Source organism: Saccopteryx bilineata, chromosome 3 (assembly GCF_036850765.1).
Source record: "Saccopteryx bilineata isolate mSacBil1 chromosome 3, mSacBil1_pri_phased_curated, whole genome shotgun sequence".
Taxonomy (NCBI): Eukaryota; Metazoa; Chordata; class Mammalia; order Chiroptera; family Emballonuridae; genus Saccopteryx; species Saccopteryx bilineata.
The window spans coordinates 201,953,411-201,978,446 of NC_089492.1; the positions used below are offsets into that span (position 1 = coordinate 201,953,411).

The 25,036-nt window shown below is 44.1% G+C and overlaps 1 protein-coding gene across 8 annotated transcripts in view; it reads right to left on the reverse strand.

Annotated features, from left to right (window-relative positions):
* The window catches only part of LIMS1 (LIM zinc finger domain containing 1), a 148,051-nt gene that overhangs the window by 21,676 nt on the left and 101,339 nt on the right, over window positions 1-25,036 (reverse strand). For 4 of the 8 annotated variants that reach the window (XM_066268567.1, XM_066268568.1, XM_066268566.1 and 1 more), the window contains one exon: window positions 5,236-5,395. In XM_066268567.1, coding sequence (XP_066124664.1) covers window positions 5,236-5,395 — 160 coding nt within the window. Of the gene's footprint in view, window positions 1-5,235; window positions 5,396-13,712; window positions 13,962-25,036 lie in introns of those variants that run through there. The other 4 variants (XM_066268561.1, XM_066268562.1, XM_066268565.1 and 1 more) reach the window with 3 other exon arrangements.

Consider the following 25,036-nt stretch of genomic DNA (forward strand, 5'->3'; position numbering starts at 1 on the left):
ACAAAGCACAAGGTCAGCAGGGCAGGCAACCATGGTCGGAAGGACAGGGCTAGTGGAGTTCCTGTTTGGGGATGGCGCTAGTCAGGTACTCAGTGAAGGGAAAGTGGCCCCTATTCCATACACCACTCAGTCTCTGCCTGAGTCTCAGACTGTATTCTCCAAGAAAAAGTACACTGCAGGTCTGGGTTAGGTGTAGCCACCAGACTTTTCTGCAAAAGCGTGGGGCCACAGGGACTCAGGACTGGGTTAATGCACTCCCCAGGCTGGTGCTGTAAGGATAGGGGTGTTCAACCCAGGGAAGCCGGTGTCTTTAGGTGGTGTGGGATAGGGACTCAGCACAGAAACCTCGGCAGCTGATCCTCCAGATCTCTCCTCAGGGCCATACAACTGTGACCTTCTCTGTATGACTCCAGTTTGCTCTGAGCTGCATTCCCTCCACTGGAGCCCTAGGTGAGTGGTTGAGAACAAAATTTTATGCACTGGTACTTTAAGAGAGCACCTGATTACTTGCAGACTGAATCCCTGCCAATTTTCACATCCAGATATTATGCGGGTTCCTCTTCCCAGCTCTGGTGCTTTGGACTGGGTATCCCCATCCCTCACTCCTGAGTGGGGGGGGGGGGATCTGCAGTTGAGATATCCCTCTGGATTCTCAAGCAGGGCCAGTGCCTTCTGCATCTCTACCCTTCTTACCAGTCTCAATTTGGCTTTCTTCTGTAAGTCCTCGGTTATAAAACTTATGTTCAGCTAGGCTTCAACTGGTTATTCATGTTGACTGTTGTATAATTTAGTTGTACACAGTGTGGTGCTGGGAGGAGGGGAGTGTAGCTTCCACCTCCGGGGCAGCCATCCTGGATCTCAGCATTTTATCTTGCAATCTATACCATTCGACTACTGTACATATATTATTTCACTTACTAAGTACCCAACAGTCGTCAAATATCATAAAACAAGTGACAGAGAAACAGAATCAGGACAGTCCCGTACCCAAGGCATTCCAAGTTAGACGGCAAGAAATAAGCACATACATAAGTAGCTGAAAAAAATGTGCACATGCTCTATACACTACAGGCATAAAAGAAGTGCTGTGTGGAGAAGATAACTGGAATGGAACAGATGGAAGTAGGTTGAGAACACCACTGATGATGTCGTAACAAAAAACGCTGAGTGAAGACAGTAGCCCTTACTGACAATGGAAGCTGAGCCCACCCCACTATCTTTAGTGGTGATGGGTTTCCATTTCAGTAGACAACTGTAGCTCACTTTTTAAACCACATAACCCTGTGGGATTCAAATTCATCTCCAGTAAGGAGCCAACGCCGGTAATAATCCAGGCTGATGTTAAGTCACTTGAAGAAGAACTGCAGTTGAGCTAGAAACATTGTATCTGAGCCTGGTCTGCTTATTCCCAGATATAGGTCCCAGAGACTGGTAGGGGACAAGTCTCCCACTAGACCTACCTGCTGATGACAGGGAAGAATGTCCTGGCTATCTGATAGTAGGACATTCCACAGCAAAAAGTGAATCCCATTTTCAAGGGAAAGTGAGTGTAGAGAACCCACTTCTATGTCATCATTTATCACTAGCCAGCTGTCTAGAGGCAAGACAGGGACTGTGGGAACGAGGGAAGGATGGTGTTCTGCTGATAAAGCACTGCCACAGCAAAAGCACAGAAGGGAAATGACTGGGTCACCATTCCTACCAGGACTGTAGCACAGAGCTGTGTCTCAGATGGAATGTGAGCCAGATAAGTTTCCATGCTTCCTTTTCTGGAAAACAATTTATTGCTGGATAGAACTAAACATGTAGATTATTTCTTGGAAGTTTTTGATGGCTTTTTGTCTAATATAATTCAACCAAAAGGAAAGGTGTGGGCCCTGGCCAGTTGGCTCAGCGGTAGAGCGTCGGCCTGGCGTGCGGGGGACCTGGGTTCGATTCCCGGCCAGGGCACACAGGAGAAGCGCCCATTTGCTACTCCACGCCCTTCCCCCTCCTTCCTCTCTGTCTCTCTCTCCCCTTCCCGCAGCCAAGGCTCCATTGGAGCAAAGATGGCCCGGGCGCTGGGGATGGCTCCTTGGCCTCTGCCCCGGGCGCTAGAGTGGCTCTGGTCACGGCAGAGCATCGCCCCCTGGTGGGCAGAGCGTCGCCCCTGGTGGGCGTGCTGGGTGGTTCCCGGTCGGGCGCATGCGGGAGTCTGTCTGACTGTCTCTCCCCGTTTCCAGCTTCAGAAAAATACCAAAAAAAAAAAAAAAAAAAAAAAAAAAAAAGGAAAGGTGTGTTCTGGCCTGAACAAGACATTTTGATGGTGAACGTAGCTAAAATAGCAATCTTCCTCAGGACCCCAGGGTGTTTAAGCTGGGCAACAGCCCATTAATAGATGTTGTGGCTGTTGATAACATCTTCTGGAACGCTATCAGACAAGCCCAGGGAGGCTATTTATAACCCAGAAGTGAAGAGGACTGATGTGGGCAGAAGGACAAGTGTGAGTCACGCTTTAAACCCATTCCTTTCCAGGCTCTTACACGACCTTGCTTCTAACTAAGCACAAGGGACTTGGCAGCTGACCGTATCCAAATAGGGGACCCAGGAGCTCAGGAAGTCACAGTACTTTACAATATGAAATTCAAAATGGCAAGCAAATGGACAATACAGGAAGAAGGAAGTGACAGAGAGGGAATAGCAAACCCAGGAAATAAGAAAAATATTTGAAAAAAACAGATCCTGCCTTTTTCTTTTGAGTTCTTCTGTCCGCACCTCTGAAATTTCTTGTAAGGCCTTTGACATAATTATTCATTTCAATAAAAATATCTTAGATTTAAAGAGACTATATAAGGGAAAGAATACCATATCAAATACTAGGATACCAAACTAAATTCTAATTCAGTCCTGTTACAATCGTGCTGTTGTCAAGGACATTTCAACCTCTTCGGGCCTCATGAAAAAATAAAGGTAGGGATAAGAAAGGAGTTTACAAAGTATGAGGACTAATGTTTCCCCTGGAGGCAGATGCCTAAAATGCACCTAAATGTACTTTGGGGTCTTACCTCCTTCCAGGCTGGTCCTGGTCTGCCTCAACTGTGCTTCCTCAGACCTGAGAGTGTTTCTGTCAAGACTACAGAAGCAGGTCCTTAGGCGTTTTTACACAAATGGAGTGTCGCCCTCGCTCCTGTCCCCACTGCCATAGTCTGTAATGATTTCCTGTTCTTCTTCTTCTTCTTTTTTTTTTTTTACAGTCAGAGAGAAGGATAGACAGGGACAGACAGGAACGGAGAGATGAGAAGCATCAATCATTAGTTTTTCATTGCGCGTTGCAACACCTTAGTTGTTCATTGATTGCTTTCTCATATGTGCCTTGACCGTGGGCCTTCAGCAGACTGAGCAACCCCTTGCTCGAGTCAGCGACCCTGGGCTCAAGCTGGTGAGCTTTTGCTCAAACTACATGAGCCCTCGCTCAAGCTGGCAACCTCGGGGTCTCGAACCTGGGTCCTCCGCAGCCCAGTCTGACGCTCTATCCACTGCGCCACTGCCTGGTCAGATTCCTGTTCTTCTTGAACCCAGCTGCTATCCTCCTCATTGCCAACAGCAACCACAGACAACCTTGGAATCTCTAACCATGCCCTCGCCCTTCCAACTCTGTGTCTCCCCTACTGCTGTTGGACATTGTGTCTTTTCTGCTCAGGTGCACCCCAACGGTCACTTGCCATTGCCACCAAAAGCCATCACCCTTGACAGGAAAAAGATGCCCATTATCCAAGAAAGGAGTTAGGAAGACCTGAAAGGACAGAGAAAAAGAATTCCTGTTCCTATCGCTGCTGTAGAAAATGTGTGTTTCTGGGACATACTGAGAGTTCAAAATGTGAATAAAAACAGTGTTCCCTAATCAAAACTCTAAAAGCTGTTTCCCAGAATGAACTTACTAAACATATGATCATTCTGTAGTTCATGTGACCCTAACAGACAGGGGAACAGCTTCCTGTAAGCTGGCCTAGGACAGTGGTTGGCAAACTCATTAGTCAACAGAGACAAATATCAACAGTACAACAATTGAAATTTCTTTTGAGAGCCAAAAATTTTAAACTTAAACGATATAGGGAGGTACATTGTTATTAACTTAATTAGGGTACTCCTAAGCTGGCCTCTGCTAAACACTCAAGGGGCCAAAGAGCTGCATGTGGCTTGCGAGCCACAGTTTGCCAAGCAAGGGCTAGGAGACCCACTCTCAAGGGGCATTGTTTTTATGGGGAAATGCTGTCTGAGTTGCAATCAAGTTACTAATGGCATTTAACAACTACCTTTCCTTCCTCAGGAATGGTGTGTAAAACAGAGAAATTTAAAAATCTGTTAGGCAAAAGGAAAAATCAAACAGCAGCCATCATCTCTAGCTAGAACATAATTCTATGTATATATAATCAAATAAAAATATACATATGAAGCACATATAGACAAATATGTAAGGAGTAAGCTGGTAAAAGTAAATTAATTGATCTCTCCCTTACACACACACACACACCCCATTCTTATCTTCATTAAGAGCATAAGGTCAGCCTCCCTAGACTAGCCCCAAAAGTAGACACTTACTGTGAGAAGGGGATTTCAATCATAGTAAGAATAAACCCAATGTTAGTACAGACCACATGGTAACACCAGAGAATCAAAAAAACCCCAAGTATCTAGGAAAGAATATAAGACACACAGAAGAACTGAATATGGATAGGGTGCCCTCCTAAAATCCTTGTTTCCAAAGATCCTCTTTAGAATGTAAACGCACGGAAGGGCCTACTGGATCCCAGAAAGTCTTGGTGTAGGTAGCAAACACCCTGCTTCCAGGAGAATACCCCATGGTTTTCTGAGGAGGAGCAAAGACAGAGACAGGAGTCAGGAAGGCATATGTAGGGGCAAGTAAGTGGGGACCTGAGTGGTGAAGTCAGGAAAACTACAACTGACATTTATGGAAGAATTTTGTCTGCTGAGCTCAAGTGCTCACATATAATGCCACAGGATCCGTGGGCTCTGAAATAGGAGAATGAAATGACAAGTATAAATGGGGGGGGGGTGTCTGTCAGGGCATCCCATAATACAAGCCACCACTAACCTGACAGGTACCAAATATCTGGCACTGCAGTATAATCTTTACATTAAAATTTAAAGGGCAGAAGGCTGCCTTAGGAAAAGAAGGGGAGGGCAGGGGAGGGTGGGGAGGAGAACGGGTTTTGTATTATTCTCCCGGGGACTCACCTCATAGAAGAGCCCTTCCGGGAACTGCTGGAAGCACTGGGCACACACAAAGCACTGTTCATGGTACAGCTCGCCATTGCTGTTCACGATCTTCTCAGCAGGGGCAAAGCCCCCCCTGCAGCGCTCACAGGTGGCGTTTGCAAGGGCATTGGCCATGTTACTGCAACAAAGGACAGGAAGTCACAAATTATTGACCTTTCCTTAGATTTAAGATAAAAAAACAGAAAGAACAAAGGAGCACACATTCTATCTGATCACAAAAAACGTATTTTATCTATAAAGCCCAATTTTTGCTTGTGTCTTCAGTACTCAACTCACACTGCCCATGCCTCTTTGCGCTAGCATTTCAGGTCCTGAAAGCTTCTCCTGCTTGGAAGCTGATTGTCTTTAACATTTTGACATACCTCTTGATAAATATATCACGAGTGAATGCCTACTACCTGTTAGGCACTATGGGTAGAGATGAAAGTTAAGAGTTGCCACCATGGAGCTTGAGTTTATAGCTTGATTATAATAATCACAGGTCAGCATCTCAGATCCAATCTCTCCCTTCAGAGAACAGAATCTAAACCTCATGTCAACTGAACGCCATGTCATTGCAGCACAGATTATCCATTGGTTAGACCAGGGGTCCCCAAACTATGGCCCGCGGGCCGCATGCGGCCCCCTGAGGCCATTTATCTGGCCCCGCCCCACTTCCGGAAGGGGCACCTCTTTCATTGGTGGTCAGTGAGAGGAGCATAGTTCCCATGGAAATACTGGTCAGTTTGTTGATTTAAATTTACTTGTTCTTTATTTTAAATATTGTATTTGTTCCCGTTTTGCTTTTTTACTTTAAAATAAGATATGTGCAGTGTGCATAGGGATTTGTTCATAATTTTTTTTTAACGGTCTGAGGGAGAGTGAACTGGCCCCCTGTGTAACAAGTTTGGGGACCCTGTTGAAAGCAACTGCTCAAGCAACTCTAAAAACCAGGCAAAATTCCTTAGTCCTACAATCTAATTGGTAAGACAAATATTAAATACCAATATTAGAAAATATACCTTAAAGTTACAGAATTTGCCTGACCAGGCAGTGGCGCAGTGGATAAAGCATAGGACTGGAATGTGGAGGACCCAGGTTCGAGACCATGAGGTCTCCAGCTTGAGCGCAGGCTCATCTGGTTTGTACAAAAGCTCACTAGCTTGGACTAAAGGTCGCTGGCTCGAGCAAGGGGTTACTCAGTCTGCTGAAGGCCTGTGGTCAAGGCACATATGAGAAAGCAATCAATGAACAACTAAGGTGTTGCAATGAAAACTGATATTGATGCTTCTCATCTCTCTCCGTTCCTGTCTGTCTGTCCCTATCTATCCCTCTCTCTGACTGTCTCTGTAGAAAAAAAAAAAAGTCATAGAATTTTACATTATAAAGATCACTTTACAGATGATCAATGGGGGGTCTGGAGAGGTGCAGTGACAACCCTACAGAGCTAATTAGCTAATGGAAGACAGAGGACTATAACCAGGTCTTCTGCTTATAAAATCACAATGAGATGACAATATCAGTTCCAAACACTTGAGAGGACATGAGGACATGATAGGGACACTACCCCACCTTATAGATGAGGAAAGTAAAACCAGGCAGTCAAGTGACCACTGATGATGAGCCCAATGCCTCTGTGATTCCCTTGCCAGTCATTGCATTATACCTGCAAACACACAGGAGGCATTCAATAAATGGTCCCAAGTTCCACCTAACCACTGTGCAGTTTGCAAGGAAAGCCTATAATAAGGCATATTATCAGTTAATTAGTTTTCTCCAAATGGATTCCTTAACTTTCTTTTTTTCTTTCACAGAGACAGAGAGAGAGGGATAGATAGGAACAGACAGGAACAGAGAGAGTTGAGAAGCAACAATCATTAGTTTTTCGTTAAGACACCTTAGTTGTTCATTGACTGCCTTCTCATATGTGCCTTGACTGTGGGTCTTCAGCAGACAGAGTGACCCCTTGCTGGAGCCAGTGACCTTGGGTCCAAGTTGTTGAGCTTTTTCTCAAACCAGATGACCCTGCGCTCAAGCTGGTGACCTCGGGGTCTCAAACCAGGGTCCTTGGCATCTCGGTCCGACGCCCTATCCACTGCGCCACCGCCTGGTTGGGCACCTAACTTTCACATAAAGAACTGTTTTGTTTCTGAAAGGCCTCCAAGTGGAGAAGGTCCCCTAAAGCAGAACAGTCACAGACTCAGCCACCCTTTGTAATTTGTTAAGTGTATTTCTAGACACCCAAAGCACAAGCTCCGCCTCTGTGTAGAGAACACTGGTGCAGCTTCTGACCACCTCACACAGTTACTCAATCCACTTGTAAAGTCACTGCCAACATTCTCCCGCGTCTTACCACACTACCCTGTGAGGCAGATGGGAAAGAATATCCATATTGCAGGCAGATGAACTGACTTGCCTGTCAGTGTCTAAGTTTGCTGCTTCTTTAGCAAAGGTCTTCATACAACTTGTTTCACCTCAACCCCTTCCCAAAAGAGGGCAGCTCTGCCTTCCCCCAAATGTTTCATAGGACAGCAGTCCTACTTTGTAGCTTTGCCATTTCTCACTTGGTACCATGTTTATACCCCACACCAGTCCACTCAGTTTACTTATTAGGCTTATATGGAATTAAAACATCACCAAAAAAGGAGAAAGGGCAGAAGGGAAGAAGGGGGGCAGTCTCGTTATTTGGCAAACCTTGCCTAAATCTCACATTAAAATGAATTTTAAAATTACTGTGCATTAGGAAGAAAAACCTGTCAAGTTCCCTTCTTCTCCTGGCTTCACCATGTCCAGGTGAATCACGAAAGTGTCTGTAGAGCACCAGGAAGGCTTGCTTCCTCCTTGGTCCTAGCCAAGAACCACAGGTGTCCCTTGGTGAAGTATGGTAAACCCACACCTGCCCTCATAATTCCTAGTACTGGTTTGAGGACAAAATAAAAAAAAGTATATAAAACCACTTTGGAAATCAGAAGATGCTACTCAAGTATTAAGCATTATTATAATTATAAACCTTCTCGCCTGACCAGTGGCGCAGTGAATAGAGTGTCTGACTGGGACGCAGAGGACCCAGGTTCAAAACCCCGGGGTCGCCGGCTTGAGCATGAGCTCATCTGGTTCGAGCAAGGCTCACCAGCTTGAGCCCAAGGTCACTGACTTGAGCAAGGGGTCACTAAGTCTGCTGTAGCCCCCATGGTCAAGGCACATATAAGAAAGCATTCAATGAGCAACTAAGGTGACGCAACAAAGAATTGATGCTTCTCATCTCTCTCCCTTTCTGTCTGTCCCAATCTGTCCCTCTCTCTGTCTCTGTCACAAAAAAACAAACAAAAAACCTTCTTACAAGAATCACCAAATCCTTAATGATTTTAATGGAACTCCAAATAAGCTAGAAAAGACCATCCTGGAATGTCCTTATTCATTATTACCTAGATCAGTGGTTCTCAAAATGTAGGAACCACTTGTGACCCTTTCAGAGGTTCCAAAGGTCCTCCCTTTTCTAATTAGTTCTCTATGGAAGGCCATATTTTCCTTAGAAATTTTATCTAAAACAATAGGATGAATGCAGAACAATTAAGAGAAACTGTCTTTTATTAAGACAGAGGTTAACTATAACACAATGCTACACTTCCCACAAAGTGTTTGTTGCTTTAGAAACACTTATTTTTCATTAAAAATTTATTAACATTTATTAATATTATTGCATAATGGAGATTATTTTAAATGAACTAATACTTAAAATGTTCTCTTTTTTAAAAAAATTTTATTTGTTCATTTTAGAGAGGAAGGGAGAAAAGACAGAGGGAAGAAGAGAGAGAGAAGAGAGAAGAGAGAGAGAGAGAGACAACCTTTCTGCTTCAGGAAGTTGCTCCAATCAACTGAGCTGTCCAGCAAGGGCCTGGTATATTTTCTGATATAGTAAGTATTGATAAAACAAAAACTCTTTGGGAGGTCAATAATTTTTAAGTCTAAAGGGTTCCTAGGATCAAAATGTTTATCACTGACCTTTTTTTTTTTTTTTTTTTGTATATTTCTGAAGTTGGGAACAGGGAGGCAGTCAGACAGACTCCCGCATGCACCTGACCGGGATCCACCCAGCATGCCCACCAAGGGGCGTCGCTCTGTTGCAACCAGAGCCATTCTAGTGCCTGAGGCAGAGGCCATGGAGCCATTCTCAGCGCCCGGGCCAACTTTGCTCCAATAGAGATTTGGCTGTGGGAGGGGAAGAGAGAGACAGAGAGGAAGGAGAGGGGGAGGAGTGGAGAAGCAGATGGGCACTTCTCCTGTGTGCCCTGGCCAGGAATCAAACCCAGGACTCCTGCACGCCAGGCCGACGTTCTACCACTGAGACAACCGGCAAGAGCCTGACCTTTATATTATAGACCAGCGATGTTCAGCTGGTGTGCCCCAAGACTTTTTAAAACATGCAATATCTGGGCCCTGGCCGGTTGGCTCAGCGGTAGAGCGTCGGCCTGGCGTGTGGGGGACCCGGGTTCGATTCCCGGCCAGGGCACATAGGAGAAGCGCCCATTTGTTTCTCCACCCCCACCCCCCTCCTTCCTCTCTGTCTCTCTCTTCCCCTCCTGCAGCAAAGGCTCCATTGGAGCAAAGATGGCCCGGGCACTGGGGATGGCTCCTTGGCCTCTGCCCCAGGTGCTAGAGTGGCTCTTGTCACAACAGAGCGACGCCCCGAAGGGGCAGAGCATCCCCACCTGGTGGGCAGAGCATCGTCCCCTGGTGGGCAGAGCGTCGTCCCTGGTGGGCGTGCCGGGTGGATCCCGGTCGGGCGCATGCGGGAGTCTGTCTGACTGTCTCTCCCCGTTTCCAGCTTCAGAAAAATACAAAAAAACCAAAAAAAAAAATTGGAAAAAAAAAAACCCCAAAAAAACCAAAACATGCAATATCTGACTATGCAGTCAGGGTCCCTGACCTTGTTTCCCTAGGCCATGGCTCTCAAATTTTTTAAGTCGGGGTGCATTTAAAATCCTATAAATAATTGTAGGCGCACTATATGCAAATTTCTGAGAAATGTTACAATAACTAAGTCAAATATTAAAGAAAAAATATATAAAGTCCAAGCATGCTTTTATGGTAATTAAACGAAATAAATATGACAAAATTAAATTTATTCTGACATTAAAAAACATTTTTTTTCTTTTTTTTTTTTTTCAGGACCTTGTATTTCTTTTTATTTATTTATTTTTTTTCTTTTTTCTTTTTTTTATATATAAATAAATTTTTATTTTAATGGGGTGACATCAATAAATCAGGGTACATACATTCAAAGAAAACATTTCCAGGTTATCTTGTCATTTAGTTATGTTGCATACCCATCACCCAAAGAGAGATAGTCCTCTGCCACCCTCCATCCAGTTCTCTCTGTACCCCTCCCCCTCCTCCTCTCCCTCCTTCCCTCCCCCCACCCCCCATAGCCACCACACTCCTGTTCACGCCTCTCAGTCTCGCTTTTATGTCCCACTAATGTATGGAATCCTGCAGTTCCTGTTTTTCTCTGATTCGCTTATTTCACTCCGCACAATGCTACCAAGACTCCACCATTCTGCTATAAGTGATCCAATGTCACCATTTCTCCTAGCTGAATAATATACCATGGTGTATATGTGCCCCATCTTCATCTAGTCCTCTATTTTTTTTACAGTGATTAAAAGCCTTTAAGCAAACTCTTGGCCAATACAGCAAGAATCCATAAATGAGTAGTGCTGACATTAAAAAACATTTTTATGTTACATTTTTTAGCTATGGCTTTTTAGAATTTGTAAAAAAGGGGGTTAAAAAATAAAAAAACAAAAAAGTTATTTATTTATACACACACACACACACACACACACAGATTCTTAGTAAGATTTAGTAAATTCGGCAGGTCCTGGCACAAATGTATTGTTTTTTCATTCTCGTGTTTATGAGAAACACGAACCTGATGTGTCCTAGCGATTTCTTCAATGTTTGAGCATATATTTGAAAGGTAAACTCTTATCTCCTCGTCAATACATTGAAGAATTACTCTTTTTTACTCTTAATTGTGTTGAGGGTAGAAAATCCTAATTCATATAAACAGAAAATTGAAAATTGTAGTAAAATGTTCAAAGTTTTTTTAGATATTGCCACATATTCTTCTTTTATAGAAATCCAAAAGGCTTCAAGAGACAATCTCTTATGTTTAATCATCAATCCAAAACCCTATCATACATATCATCTTAACTTTACACCAAACAAAGGATAGAAGAAACTTGCCTCCAGTCTTTCTGGGGAACATGGGGGCAGTGTAAACAATCTAGCACCACAGCTTAACAGCCTTTTGCAACCTAATCAGGGAAGTGAGGTGGGGGGTTGGGCAGACTGTCAGCTTACAGCCAATTCCCCACACCTCTGTCCCCCAAAAATCTATATTCCAAAAACCTTGCTGGTTTTTTGGTCCCCAACAGGCACATATTTCTCTGGAATACCATAGGGTGCACCTGGAAATCTTCTCAGGCACACTTTGAGAACCACTGCCCTAGACTGTCAAAATAAAAAAATGACAGCAGCCAATGCAACAATAGCAGTCTGGTGTGAATAAATCAAAATTAAACCTTTTTTTTTTTGTTAGATTAGCAAAAAATATATTTTTTGGTGTGTTGAATAATTTTAGTAGTTTATGTGTGCCACGGGATGAAAAAGGTTGAAAACCGCTGCTATTGACTGTTTACATTCAAGTTCAAATACTCAATAGTTAGAATTAGAAAATAGAAATATACAGCTTTTTTCCATCATAGGAAAAATAATGAACTAGTTTTAGAGATAATGTAAAACATATTTTTGAAGTATTCCTTTTCATAACAGGCAGGAAAAGAATAGGAAGAGAACATTAGAGAAAACTTTCAGGAAAAAAATACCAATAATATCACCAACCTACTAAACTCTCCCTTTCCCTTTCCTTGCCCACTTTGACCCTCTAGCACTATGTGTATACTGACGTACGTGTGTGTGTGTGTGTGTGTGTGTATGTATATTTTACTTTTAATGGACTGTTTTGTAGATTGGTTTTAGGTTCACAGGAAAAACTGAGTGGAGAGAACAGATTTCTCATGTGCCCCACACATGCACAGCCCCCCGTTAGCAACCTCCCCACTCAAGTGGCACATTTGTTACCATAGGTAAACCTATACTGACATATGTGTGTTTTTTTTACAGCTGACTTTTATATTTAATACACATGGTAAAAGTGATTTTTTAAAAGTCACGAATGATTAGTTACAGATATCATTTGGTTAGTTATAATAATAAATTAGCTAATTTCTCAGAAAAGATTTTTCACTAAAATTTTCAACGGAATTATGATGGTAATGAATATATACATTGGGGTATATCTCTAGATACATTTTATGCAGGACACACACACAGACACACATGCGTATGCATTTAGTATAGACTCTTCCTGACTATCCAGTCATAATTGTTTTAGCTGATCTACTTTCAAAAACCAGGTAAACACAGAAAGCTTGCCATCCTCCATTATTCAAACACCTCATGTAGGAAAATATGTGAAACAAATATTTTGGCATTAATATAAAAAAAATGTATAAGTCCAAAAAGCATCTTGAGAATTCACCAGATATTTTAGTTATAATGTAATTATAATTGCCTAATAACTCTTAAAAAGAGTTCTTTATAAGCTGTCAAAAAAAAATGACATCTGTTGCAAAACCACACTGAATGAATTCATAGAAACACATAATCAGGCTAGTTAAATTATCCTTAACCCTCAACTGATGAAGTGAGGATTTGCAATAATTGCAAGCTCACAACCTTCTATAAGGTCAACAATATTACATGAGTTGGTCTAAATACTCCTCTGCACTATTAAAAAAAAAAACAACTGTTTGCTAAAACACATTTAATTCTATAAATTAGATGAACTTTTAGGGTTAAGTGTATAATATATATATATTTGCTAGTTATACAACATCCTTTTTAACTCATTCAATCCCCTAGAGGCAATATTAAGAAACCCAGTTAGCATACTTAAAACTGCTGATTGTTAGACATAACAAAAATCTGTATTTTTATCAGCAGGCTGTAATTCATTTTTCAGTTTCCCGTAACCAGCACTTATCTGTGGACAGTTTCAGGGTATAGAAATGACCTATTATGATCCTAACAATATAAACACTAACCCTGCCTCCTCTTGGATGACACAGTGAAATATACTGTTTATTAACAGGAAGTTGCTAAAGACAAAGACATTACTTCTCTACGTTAAAGGCAGCACTTTTCTTCACATCTGCATTTCACCTACACAAGTTTACAAGGCCAGGCAACTGACCTGTCTGCCGGAACCCACAGCAGAGTCTGGAAAGCCCCTGCACAAAGTCCAGGAAATAACACCGCCAATGGCTACTGAATTGAAAGCCCAGGAAGGCTAGATGTGGAAGAGGGGAACGTGAGGAAAAAACACTCACAATTTTGCATAAAAGTCACAGAACTCCTTGTAGACTTTGATGTCACTGTGCCTGCGTTGCAGTTTGGACACAGCCCTCTCGTCTTCATCGCCATTAGCCTGGTGGACACTGCTCAGGGCTGCCTGGGAAATCTCCTCATTCTTTGGGATAACAGAGGGGTGGTGCGCCTTACTTGGGAATGCCATTGTTGGAGCTTTCAAGCTTGGAGCCCAGGGCAGGGAGCAGCAGGACAGGAGACTGAAGAAACAATGTCCAGGCCTCCCCCGCTTCCCTGCCAGGATCACTCCCACTGTCACCACACACGTCAGCCCTAGGCTTGCCAGGGTCACTCCTGACTTTCACGTTAAGAGTTCCAGCAGCAAATCAGTGAGTTGGTCTGACAGTCCTGATTTACTGAGGCACTTTGGAAGTTCTAGAAAACATTCCACTAAGTAGTGACTCAGTCTTTGCCAAGCAGCCTTCCCGGTGGACTGTTTCTGTAATCACTCCTAAAGGAATAGAGAGCTGCTGGGTAAGCCTCTAACGGACATAGGAGCCATGCACCCTCTCGTCTGCTACTGGGCTTTTGCAGCACTGACACGGTGCCTCTTACCCTTCACCTTCGGTGAGCATAAGAATCTCTTGGGCCTGACCAGGCGGTGGCGCAGTGGATAGAGCATCAGACTGGGATGCGGAGGACCCAGGTTGGAGACCCCGAGGTTGCCAGTTTGAACACGGGCTCATCTGGCTTGAGCAAAAAACTCACCAGCTTGGACCCAAGGTCGCTGGCTTGAGCAAGGGGTTACTCAGTCTGCTGAAGGCCTGCGGTCAAGGCACATATGAGAAAGCAGTCAATGAACAACTAGGGTGTCGCAACGAAAAACTAATGATTGATGCTTCTCATTTCTCTCCGTTCCCGTCTGTCTAGCCCCATCTATCCCTCTCTGACTCTGTCTCTGTAAAAAAAAAAAAAAAAAAAAAGAAAGAATCTCTTGGAGAATGTGTAACACCCCCGCCCCCCAGATATTCTGTTTCTAATAAGCTCAGGTGAGGCTGGCACTGCTGGACACTCTGAGGAGCATCACGAAGCCCAGGGTATGCTTGCCAGATGTGCTGTGGCTGCCTTCCCTGAATCTGGGAGTCGGTGCAATGAAGAGCAATGTTTGGCTTATCTGTCCTCACACTTAGCACATACTAAGAGTTCAATGTGTTCAATGAATGGATGCGAGAGGTAATAGGAAAGAGCCAGAGTTTAGTTAGAACTCTTGAATCTGACCCCCCAGCTATTCCTGTAACTTAGGTGAGCCAATATTTCTTGGTCTTTATGATGACTAAGGATGCCACTGGCATGCCTTATTATACCATATTATAGTGTCAGCAGTGAGGGTGATGATGATGTAGTACTGTCAGGTTCTATTTGTTTTCTTTACAATATTCTTTACAGTTCTTAATATGTATTAGGTCCAGTGATTCCAAATCATGTTTTTTTTCCTGCCAGAAACATCAGATCCAAAATATTCTGCCGACACTGATGTAATGCTACGAAGAGACACCACCCCAGAGGACAGAACACTGAAGTAGATACTGGAAGACTTCCCTTTCCTTTCAGCTCAAACAGTAGCCAGGAGGCTGGGGGAAAAGATTTCTGCCTTCTTTTAGCCCCACTTCACATGCCAAAACTGTAACCTCTGGGAGGGTGGGAACTTTGTCTTATTCATGACTGTTCTCACATCATGAATAGAGCCTGCCCCTTAGCATAATGCAGTAATTACTTGTTGGGGTTAATGATTCATCTACTTTATCTGACAAACCATGGAAACAACAAAAGAGCAAATTAGCTACCAGTCTGCTAAGCACTTTGAATCAGCAAGAGATCTAAAAACACAACTAAAAAAATTATAAAAAAAATGTAACTAATTATCATATTTGCTTCATAATAACTAGTCTTATTTCTACTAGACAGAGCAGTTGAACTATTAAAAAGCTAATGGTTCATGAATATAAGACACAGTGAAGTCTCTTATCTGCCAAGGAACTAAAAAATATTCTGAAAGATGTACAATCAAAATTTTAACTTTTTATTTTGAAATAATGATAGTCACAGGAAACTTCAAAGACTATCAAACTTCAGAGAGGCCCAGCTTTCTCCAGTGGTCACATCTTGTGTAAGTACAGCACTACATCAGAATCACGACCCTGACACTGGTGCAAGGTGTGTAAAGGGCAGACACATGTAAACACCACCCCAATTATGACATAAAACTGGTCCGTCACTACAAAGATCTTTATTGTGTTAGTTCTGAGAGTCCTCTCCCCACCTTGCCTTCCCTAACCCCTGGCCACCACTAATCTGAGTAGCCTTATTGCTATAGACTGAACATGTCTCTCTAAAATTCATATACTAAAAGCCTAATCCTCAGTGTGATGGTCTTTGGTGGTGAGGCCTTAGGGAGGTGATCAGGGTGAGATGAGGTCATAAGAGTGGGACATTAATCCCCCGCCATTAATAAGGGATTAATACACTTAAAAGAAGAGGAAGAGACATAGGTCACTCTCTGTCGGTCTGTGAAGTATGAGACAATGCAGCCAGAGCAGCTGTCCACAAACTAGGAAGTAGACCTTCATCCAAGTGGACCCTCTGGAGCCTTGGTCTTAGAGGTCCAGTCTCCCAAACCTTGAGAAAAAAATACTTGCTGTTTAAGCCATACAGTCTATAATGTTTTTATTATTGTAGCCAAAACTGACTGAGATATTACATCAATGGAATCATACAGTATGTGACTTTGGAAGGACTATCATAATACCCTTAAGATATAGACAAGTTGTTTTATTTATCTATAATTAGCTCGCTCCTTCTATTGCTGAACAGTTATGTCATGGTATGAACATACCATAGTTTATTGAACATTTACCAACTGAAGGACATTTTAGTAGTTTACATTTTGGGGCTATTATTTCTGCATGAGTATTTGTTTTTCATTTCTCTGAGATAAATGTCCAAGAATGAAACTGCCGAGTTGTATGATAAGTCTACGTTTGGTTTTTTAAAGAAACTCCCAAATTATTTTCTAGAGTAGTTGTACCACTATACATTGCCACCAGCAATGTCTGAAAGATTCAATTTCTCCACATCCTTGCCAGCATTTGGTGTTATCATTAGTTTTTATTTTAGCTGTTCTAATAAATATGTAGTCCCAATTTTTTTTTTAATTTTTTTTTTTTTTTTTTTACAGAGACAGTGAGTCAGAGAGAAGGATAAATAGGGACAGACAGGACGGAGAGAGATGAGAAGCATCAATCATTAGTTTTTCGTTGTGTGTTGCAACACCTTAGTTGTTCATTGATTGCTTTCTCATATGTGCCTTGACCGCAGCCTTCAGCCGACCAAGTAACCCCTTGCTGGAGCCAGCGACCTTGGGTTCAAGCTGGCGACCTCGGGGTCTCGAACCTGGATCCTCGACACTCTATCCACTGCGCCACCGCCTGGTCAGGCTGTAGTCCCAATTTTTATTGTATACATATATTAAGTATATATATATGTGAAGATAAATACAAAAAACAAGTCAGAAATTTCACTTCACCACATAATTGTATTGACAAGAAAAAAAGGAGTAATACTTGCATGTGGAAAAAAATGCAACTACTACAAAGAGGTATAAAATAAAGTCTCTTAATTTTGTGTGTACACACACATGCATTCTACTAATCTTAACTGTCTCTTTGATAAAACTAAATGATTTGAACTTTGATCACCAACAAGACACCAAGTTGAAATTAAAGCACATCTAGTTTTATTCAATGTTTTGTTTCCCCCAGTGTCCTGAGCACAGGCAGGCCCATGGTTCTTACTACTAACAGTGCCACCAGGAATCTGTGCTTGAACAAGATGTACAACCTAACCCTTCTCCATCAGCCACGATTACTCCACACCTGTCTTTCTGCTTAATCTTATTAGTGCTGGGAATTTAATCAAATTCTCTCATTCTTCAATTTATTTAAGGAATATTACTTTAAGAGGAAGCATGCAGGAGACTTTCCTTATTTTTCCCCTAGTTTCCTCTGTTTCTGACTGGGACTATATTAATGAAAGTGCTTGTAGACAGTGACCTTACATAAAACTCTTCAACAGAAGTCATCTTAACATGATTCAGTTTTGTGACTTAAAAAATACCATATACTCAGTAAACAGCTCTAAATAATTTAATCTAATCAACATAACAGCATTTATATGACTATTAAGACAGATTTGTGACTCTGAATCTGTTTTGCCAGGTCTCATTCTTTCCTTTCTTTTTTCTTTTTCTTTTCTTTTTTTTTTTTTTTTTTTTGTGTATTTTTTCTGAAGCTGGAAACAGGGAGAGACAGTCAGACAGACTCCCGCATGCGCCTGACCAGGATCCACCCGGCACGCCCACCAGGGGGTGATGCTCTGCCCCTCCGGGGCGTCGCTCTGTTGCGACCAGAGCCACTCTAGCACCTGGGGCAGAGGCCAAGGAGCCATCCCCAGCCCCCGAGCCATCTTTGCTCCAATGGAGCCTCGGCTGCAGGAGGGGAAGAGAGAGACAGAGAGGAAGGAGAGGGGGAGGGGTGGAGAAGCAGATGGGCGCTTCCCCTGTGTGCCCTGGCTGGGAATCGAACCCGGGACTTCTGCACGCCAGGCCGACGTTCTACCACTGAGCCAACCGGCCAGGGCCTTCTTTTTCTTTTTTTGACAGACAGAAAGAGAATCAGAAAGAGGGACAGACAGGGATATACAGACAGAAAGGGAGAGAGATGAGAACCATTAAGTCTTTTTTTCTTTCTTGTATTTTTCCAAAGTGAGAAGCAGGGGGTGGAGGCAGACAAACTTTTGCATGCACCCTACTGGGATCCACCCGGCATGCTCACCAGGGGGCGACGCTATGCCCATTTGGGGCGATGCTTGGCTGCAACCAGAGCCATTCTAGCACCTGAGGCGGAAGCCGTGCAGCCATTCTCAGCGCCTGGGCCAACTTTGCTCCAGTGGAGCCTAGGCTGTAGGAGGGGAAGAGAGAGAGAGAAAGGAGAGGGGGAAGGGTGGAGAAGGAGATGGGCGCTTCTCCTGTGTGCCCTGGCTGGGAATCGAACCTGGGATTTCCACACATTGGGCCACACACTACTGCTGAGCCAACCGACCAGGGCCAAGCATTAATTCTTCATTGTGGCACCTTAGTTGTTCATTGATTGCTTTCTTATTTGTGCCTTGACCAGGGGGCTTCACTAGAGCGAGTGACCCCTTGCTCAAGCCAGCGACCTAGGGATTCAAGCCAGTGACCATTGGGATCAAACCAGTGACCGTGGGGTCATGTTTATGATCCCACACTCAAGCCAGCAACCCTGAGCTCAAAACAGTGAGCCCATGCTCAAGCTGGTGAGCCCATGCACAAGCCAGATGAGCCCACGCTTAAGCCAGTGACCTTGGCGTTTCAAACCTGGGTCCTCCGCGTCCCAGTCTGACACTCTACCCACTGCGCTACCGCCTAGTCAGGCCATAGCTCAAGTTTTATATCCAAGAATTTTGTTACCTTTAAACTATTTCTGGCACTAGCCCTGGCCAGTTGGCTCTGCGGTAGAGCGTCGGCCTGGCGTGTGGGGGACCCGGGTTCGATTCCCGGCCAGGGCACATAGGAGAAGGGCCCATTTGCTTCTCCACCCCTCCCCCTCCTTCCTCTCTGTCTCTCTCTTCCCCTCCTGCAGCCGAGGCTCCATTGGAGCAAAGATGGCCCAGGCGCTGGGGATGGCTCCTTGGTCTCTGCCCCAGGCGCTAGAGTGGCTCTGGTTGCGGCAGAGCGACGCCCCGGAGGGGCAGAGCATCGCCCCCTGGTGGGCAGAGCGTCGTGCTGGGTGGATCCCGGTCGGGGGCATGCGGGAGTCTGTCTGACTGTCTCTCCCCGTTTCCAGCTTCAGGAAGTAAAAAAAATTAAACTATTTCTGGCACTAATATTACTCTAAGAAATGCAAACACAATCCTTTTAGACTGTGAAAGTAACCATAGAAAAACAGTTACCTGAACTCCCTTGACTGAAGTTACTACTTCCATGACAGTGTCACTAGAATAGCTCTTGAAGTAGATGGGATGCTGTTTTTAAAAAATACCAAAGACATTTTTGTCTGAACATCGGGCCTGTTAGGTGGTTTTTGTTGAAGAACTAGAGTTTCCTGAGGCCTATGGTTCCTTAATGGTTCTTCCAAAGCTTATATAATCTGAAAGCTCTCCTCATCACCATTGCTAATTTGGGTCTCTGGAAGATCCCACAGGACAGCTCTGAACCCCAAACATCCCTTAAATCCATCCGGAGTAGAGAAATTTATATTTCATAAACGTGACATTTTCTCATCATCTACTGTGTGCTAAATTCTATCACGTAGTGAAGTGCCCACTTTCTCATTATCTACTGTGCAGTGCCTTAGTCCACTCAGGCTGCTATAACAAAACACCACAAACAACCTAGGTAGCTTATAAATAGAAATATATTCTGACCTGTGGTGGCGCAGTGGATAAAGCGTCGACCTGGAAATGCTGAGGTCACTGGTTTGAAACCCTGGGCTTGCCTGGTCAAGGCACATATGGGAGTTGATGCTTCCAGCTACTCCCCCCTGTCTCTCTCTGTCTCTCTCTCTCTCTCCTCTCTAAAATGAATAAATAAAATAAAAAAATAAATAAAGACTGACTTAAAAAAAAAAAAGCCTGACCAGGCGTGGCGCAGTGGATAGAGTGTTGGATTGGGATGTGGAGTACCCAGGTTCGAGACCCTGAGGTCACCAGCTTGAGCGTGGGTTCACCTGGTTTAAGCAAAAGCTCACCAGCTTGGACCCAAGTTCGCTGGCTTGAGCAAGGGGTTACTTGGTCTGAAGGCCCATGGTCAAGGCACATATGAGAAAGCAATCAATGAACAACTAAGGTGTCACAATGAAAAACTGGTGATTGATGCTTCTCATCTCTCTCCATTCCTGTCTGTCTGTCCCTCTCTCTGACTCTCTCTCTGTCCCTGTAAAAAAAAAAAAAAGCCTGACCTGTGGTGGCACAGTGGGTAAAAGCATCGACCTGGAACACTGAGGTTGCTGGTTCAAAACCCTGGGCTTCCCTGGTCAAGGCACATATGGGAGTTGATCCTTTCTGCTCCTCCCTCCCTTCTCTCTCTGTCTCTAAAATGAATAAATAAAATCTAAAAAAAACCCAAAAATCTCTCAGGTTTGAGGGATAACTTCTTTAAAAAAAAAAAAAAGAAATATATTCGTCACAGTTCTAGAGGCTGGAAGTCCACAATCAAGGCAGCAGCATGGTAAGATTCTGGTGAGGGCTCTCTTCCCCTCTTCTTGGTTTAGAGTTAGCACCTCTCACTGTATATCTTCATATGCTGGACGGGACTGGGGAGCTCTGTGATACCATTTTTAGTAGGGCACTAATCCCATTCATGAGGGTTCCAACCTCATAACCCAAGTACCTCCCCAAAGCCTGAACTCCTAATACTATCAGTTTTGGGGGGTAGGATTTCAACATAGGAGTTTTGGAAGGACACAAACATTTAGACCACAGCAGGCAGGACATGGGACCCTTGCTGAGTGCACCTAATGGCCTGTTAGATGCCACAACACAAACAGCATATTGGATGCTCAGTTGACCATTCTAGGACCCAGAGAGAGTACAGAGCCTCGAGCTCCACCAGTCCTAACTCCATGATTTCAGCTGAAACAACCCACCCCTGACAGAACACAGAGAGAGATAAAAAACCTGCTTAGAGCTACCACACAAAAATAAACTGCAGCTACTTTCAGGAGCTCAAATACTTTTTTTTTTTTGGCACAGAGACAGAGAGTCAGAGAGAGGAACAGTTAGGGCCAGGCAGGGAGAAAGATAAGAAGCATCAATTCTTCGTTGCAGCTCCTTAAGTTGTTTAAGGATTGCTTTCTTATATGTGCCTTGACCAGGGGGCTACGGCAGAGCAAGTGGCCCCTTGCTCAAAATAGCGACCTTGGGCTCAAGCCAGCAACCATGGGATCATGCCTATGATCCCACGCTCAAGCCCATGACCCTGTGCTCAAGATGTTGAGCTTGTGCTCAAGCCAGATGAGCCTACGCAGGAGCTCAAATACTTAAGCCTAGTGTGATGGCCAAAACTAAAAATCAACTTTTCGCCTGACCAGGCGGTGGCGCAGTGGACAGAGCATTGGACTGGGATGCAGAGGACCCAGGTTCGAGACCCTGACATCGCCAGCTTGAGCGCGGGCTCATCTGGTTTGAGCAAAAGCCCAATAGCTTGAACCCAAGGTTGCCAGCTCCAGCAAGGGGCTACTCGATCTGCTGAAGGCCCGCGGTCAAGGCACATATGAGAAAGCAATCAATGAACTAAGGTGTCGCAACGAAAAACTGATGATTGATGCTTCTCATCTCTCTCCGTTCCTGTCGGTCTGTCCCTGTCTATCCCTCTCTCTGACTCACTCTCTGTCTCTGTATTAAAAAAAACAACAACAAACTTTTGAATAACTGATATTTCTATATTAAAAGTTTCTGAAATAGCAACTACTAAATTATGTATATCAGTATCAAATATTTGTGTGGTTTTTTAAAACCCAAACTGAATATTTTGACCGACAGCCATTGTAACATGGGACTCTAATATAGAAACGAGGCTATTCCATGTTGTACGCCATTACAGAGAGATTCACATGTGTGGAAGGCTACATCCAACACTTGGTAAGAACTAACAGAAAGAAGTTCTTCCAATGTCAGTCAAAGGCTTCCATGAATGTTGGGGCATTCAGATTGCTCATATGGCCTGGTTAAATTACCACATGGTAAAATATGTTATTTTCACCATGATTCTCAATCCTACTCAAATGGAACACGTAATCTAACTTCCCCCTACTACTAAAAACAAAACAGTCCTAGCATGAAAATAAAGATAACGGAGCTGGAAAGTTCTTTCTCATTTCGCAGCTGCCTGGACAAACACATGCTCTATATTTTCTCTCAACAGAACCTGAGGAAAGAGACAAAGGCTGCCAGCAAAGGATATAGATTGCAATTAATATGCTATTTTGCCCTGCCTGTTCAATCTGCTTCCTTTTTTCTGATTGCACAAGCAAGAAATTATTCATGACAATAGGGGTGAGAGAATGAGAGAGAAATAGGTGCACATTCCAAATTTAAAATGAAGAAAACTGCACATTTGTTACCTGCTTGCACCCATGCTGCTTTTCTGAACCCAGATCATAGCAGGGAACAGCCTCCGTGGCCCTGACAGTGCATGTTAGAACTGATTAACTGGCCCTGGCCGGTTGGCTCAGTGGTAGAGCATCGGCCCAGCATGTGAAATCCTGGGTTCGATTCCCGGCCAGGGTACACAGGAGAAGCGCCCATCTGCTTCTCCACCCCTCCCCCTCTCCTTCCTCTCTATCTCTCTCTCCCCCTCCTGCAGCCAAGGCTCCACTGAAGCAAAGTTGGCCAGGTGCTGAGGACGGCTCCATGGCCTCTGCCTCAGGAGCTAGAATGGCTCCCTCTGCAACTGAGCAACGCTCCAGATGGGCAGAGCATCGCCCCCTGGTGGGCATGCCGGGTGGATCCCGGTTGGGCGCATGTGGGAGTCTGACTGCCTTCCCACTTCTAACTTCGAAAAAATATCCCCCCCCACCCCAAGAAGAAGAACTGGTTAACTGAAGAGACCAAGTGGAAGCAGTGGAAAGCTTGATCACCTAACAAAGTGAGAAGAGAGTGTAATCATCTCCCTACATACCAGTAACAGTTCTTTCCAGGGCCTTCAACTCGTCCCAAATTTTCAGGCCAATCCAGCAGCAGCAAGCAGGCTATAACCAGAGAAGGTGATCTGCATACAATTAACACCTTTTCAAAGGAAACTCACCTGAAGTTAGATTTGGGTGTTGGAGACACAAGATTTACAGCAGGCCAAACTTTGTGATTTTATTTTTGTGACAGAGACAGAGACAGACAGAAAGAGGAACAAATAGGGACAGACAGACAGGAAGGGAAAGAGATGAGAAGCATTGATTGCTTTCTCATATGTGCCTTAACCATGGGGCTACAGCAGACCGAGTAACCCCTTGCTTAAGCCAGCAACATTGGTTCCAAGTTGGTGAGCTTTTGCTCAAACCAGATGAGCCCGCGCTCAAGCTGGCGACCTCAGGGTCTCAAACCTGGTCCTCCACATCCCAGTCCGATGCTCTATCCACTGCACCACCGCCTGGTCAGGCCAAACTTTGTGATATTTTAAGAAGAGTGTTCACATCCCTCATAAAGAAATGAGTGAAGTTCAATTCAATCTCAGGATGAAATGTTTCAGTAAGTAAACTAGAAGGCACACTTTTAGTACTAAAACGAACAATTAGCCTGACCAGGCGGTGGCGCAGTGGACAGAGCATCGGACTGGGATGCGGAGGACCCAGGTTTGAGACCCGGAGGTCACCAGCTTGAGTGTGGGTTCATCTGGTTTGAGCAAAAGCTCACCAGCGTGGACCCAAGGTCACTGGCTTGAGCAAGGGGTTACTCGGTCTGCTGAAAGCCCGTGGTCAAGGCATATATGAGAAAGCAATCAATGAACAACTAAGGTGTCACAATGCGCCATGAAAAACTAATGACTGATGCTTCTCATCTCTCTACGTTCCTGTCTGTCCCTGTCTATCCTTCTCTCTCTCTCACGCTCTCTCTCTGTAAAAAAAAATAAAAATAATAAAATGGACAATTAAAATAGTTTCTATTCTCCATGCAACTCTCTTTATCCAGAGATATTCAGAGTTACATGCAGAGAAAACACACAGTTCAAGACTTGTGCCCCTCACCCCCGCCCCACACACAACAGATACAGCTCTGAGTACAATGGCCATCCTGTCTCTACAACAATGAAGACATTCTCATCAAAGAAGAAACCCACCGCATGCCTGACCAGGCAGTAACACAGTAGACGGAGCCTTGAACTGGGACAGAGCACCCACATTCAAAACCCTGAGGTTGCTGGCTTGAGCGCTAGCTAATAAGCTTGAGCGTGGGATCATAGACATGACCCCATGGTCACTGACTTAAGCCCAAGGTCGCTGGCTTGAGCAAGGGGTTACTTGGTCTGGTGTAACCCCCATGTCAAGGCACATATGAGAAAGCAATCAATGCACAACTAAGGTGCTGCAATGAAGAATTGATGCTTCTCATTTCTCTCCCTTCCTGTCTCTCTGTCCAACACAAAAAATAAATTAAAAAGGAACCAACCACAGGAAGATACAAAACTAGAATGGGAAAGCAGCAGAATGTGCAGCAAGAAAAGGCATAGTCATTACTAGTAGAAGACTAACACACAATTTGAACAGTGGGGCAGCCCCAG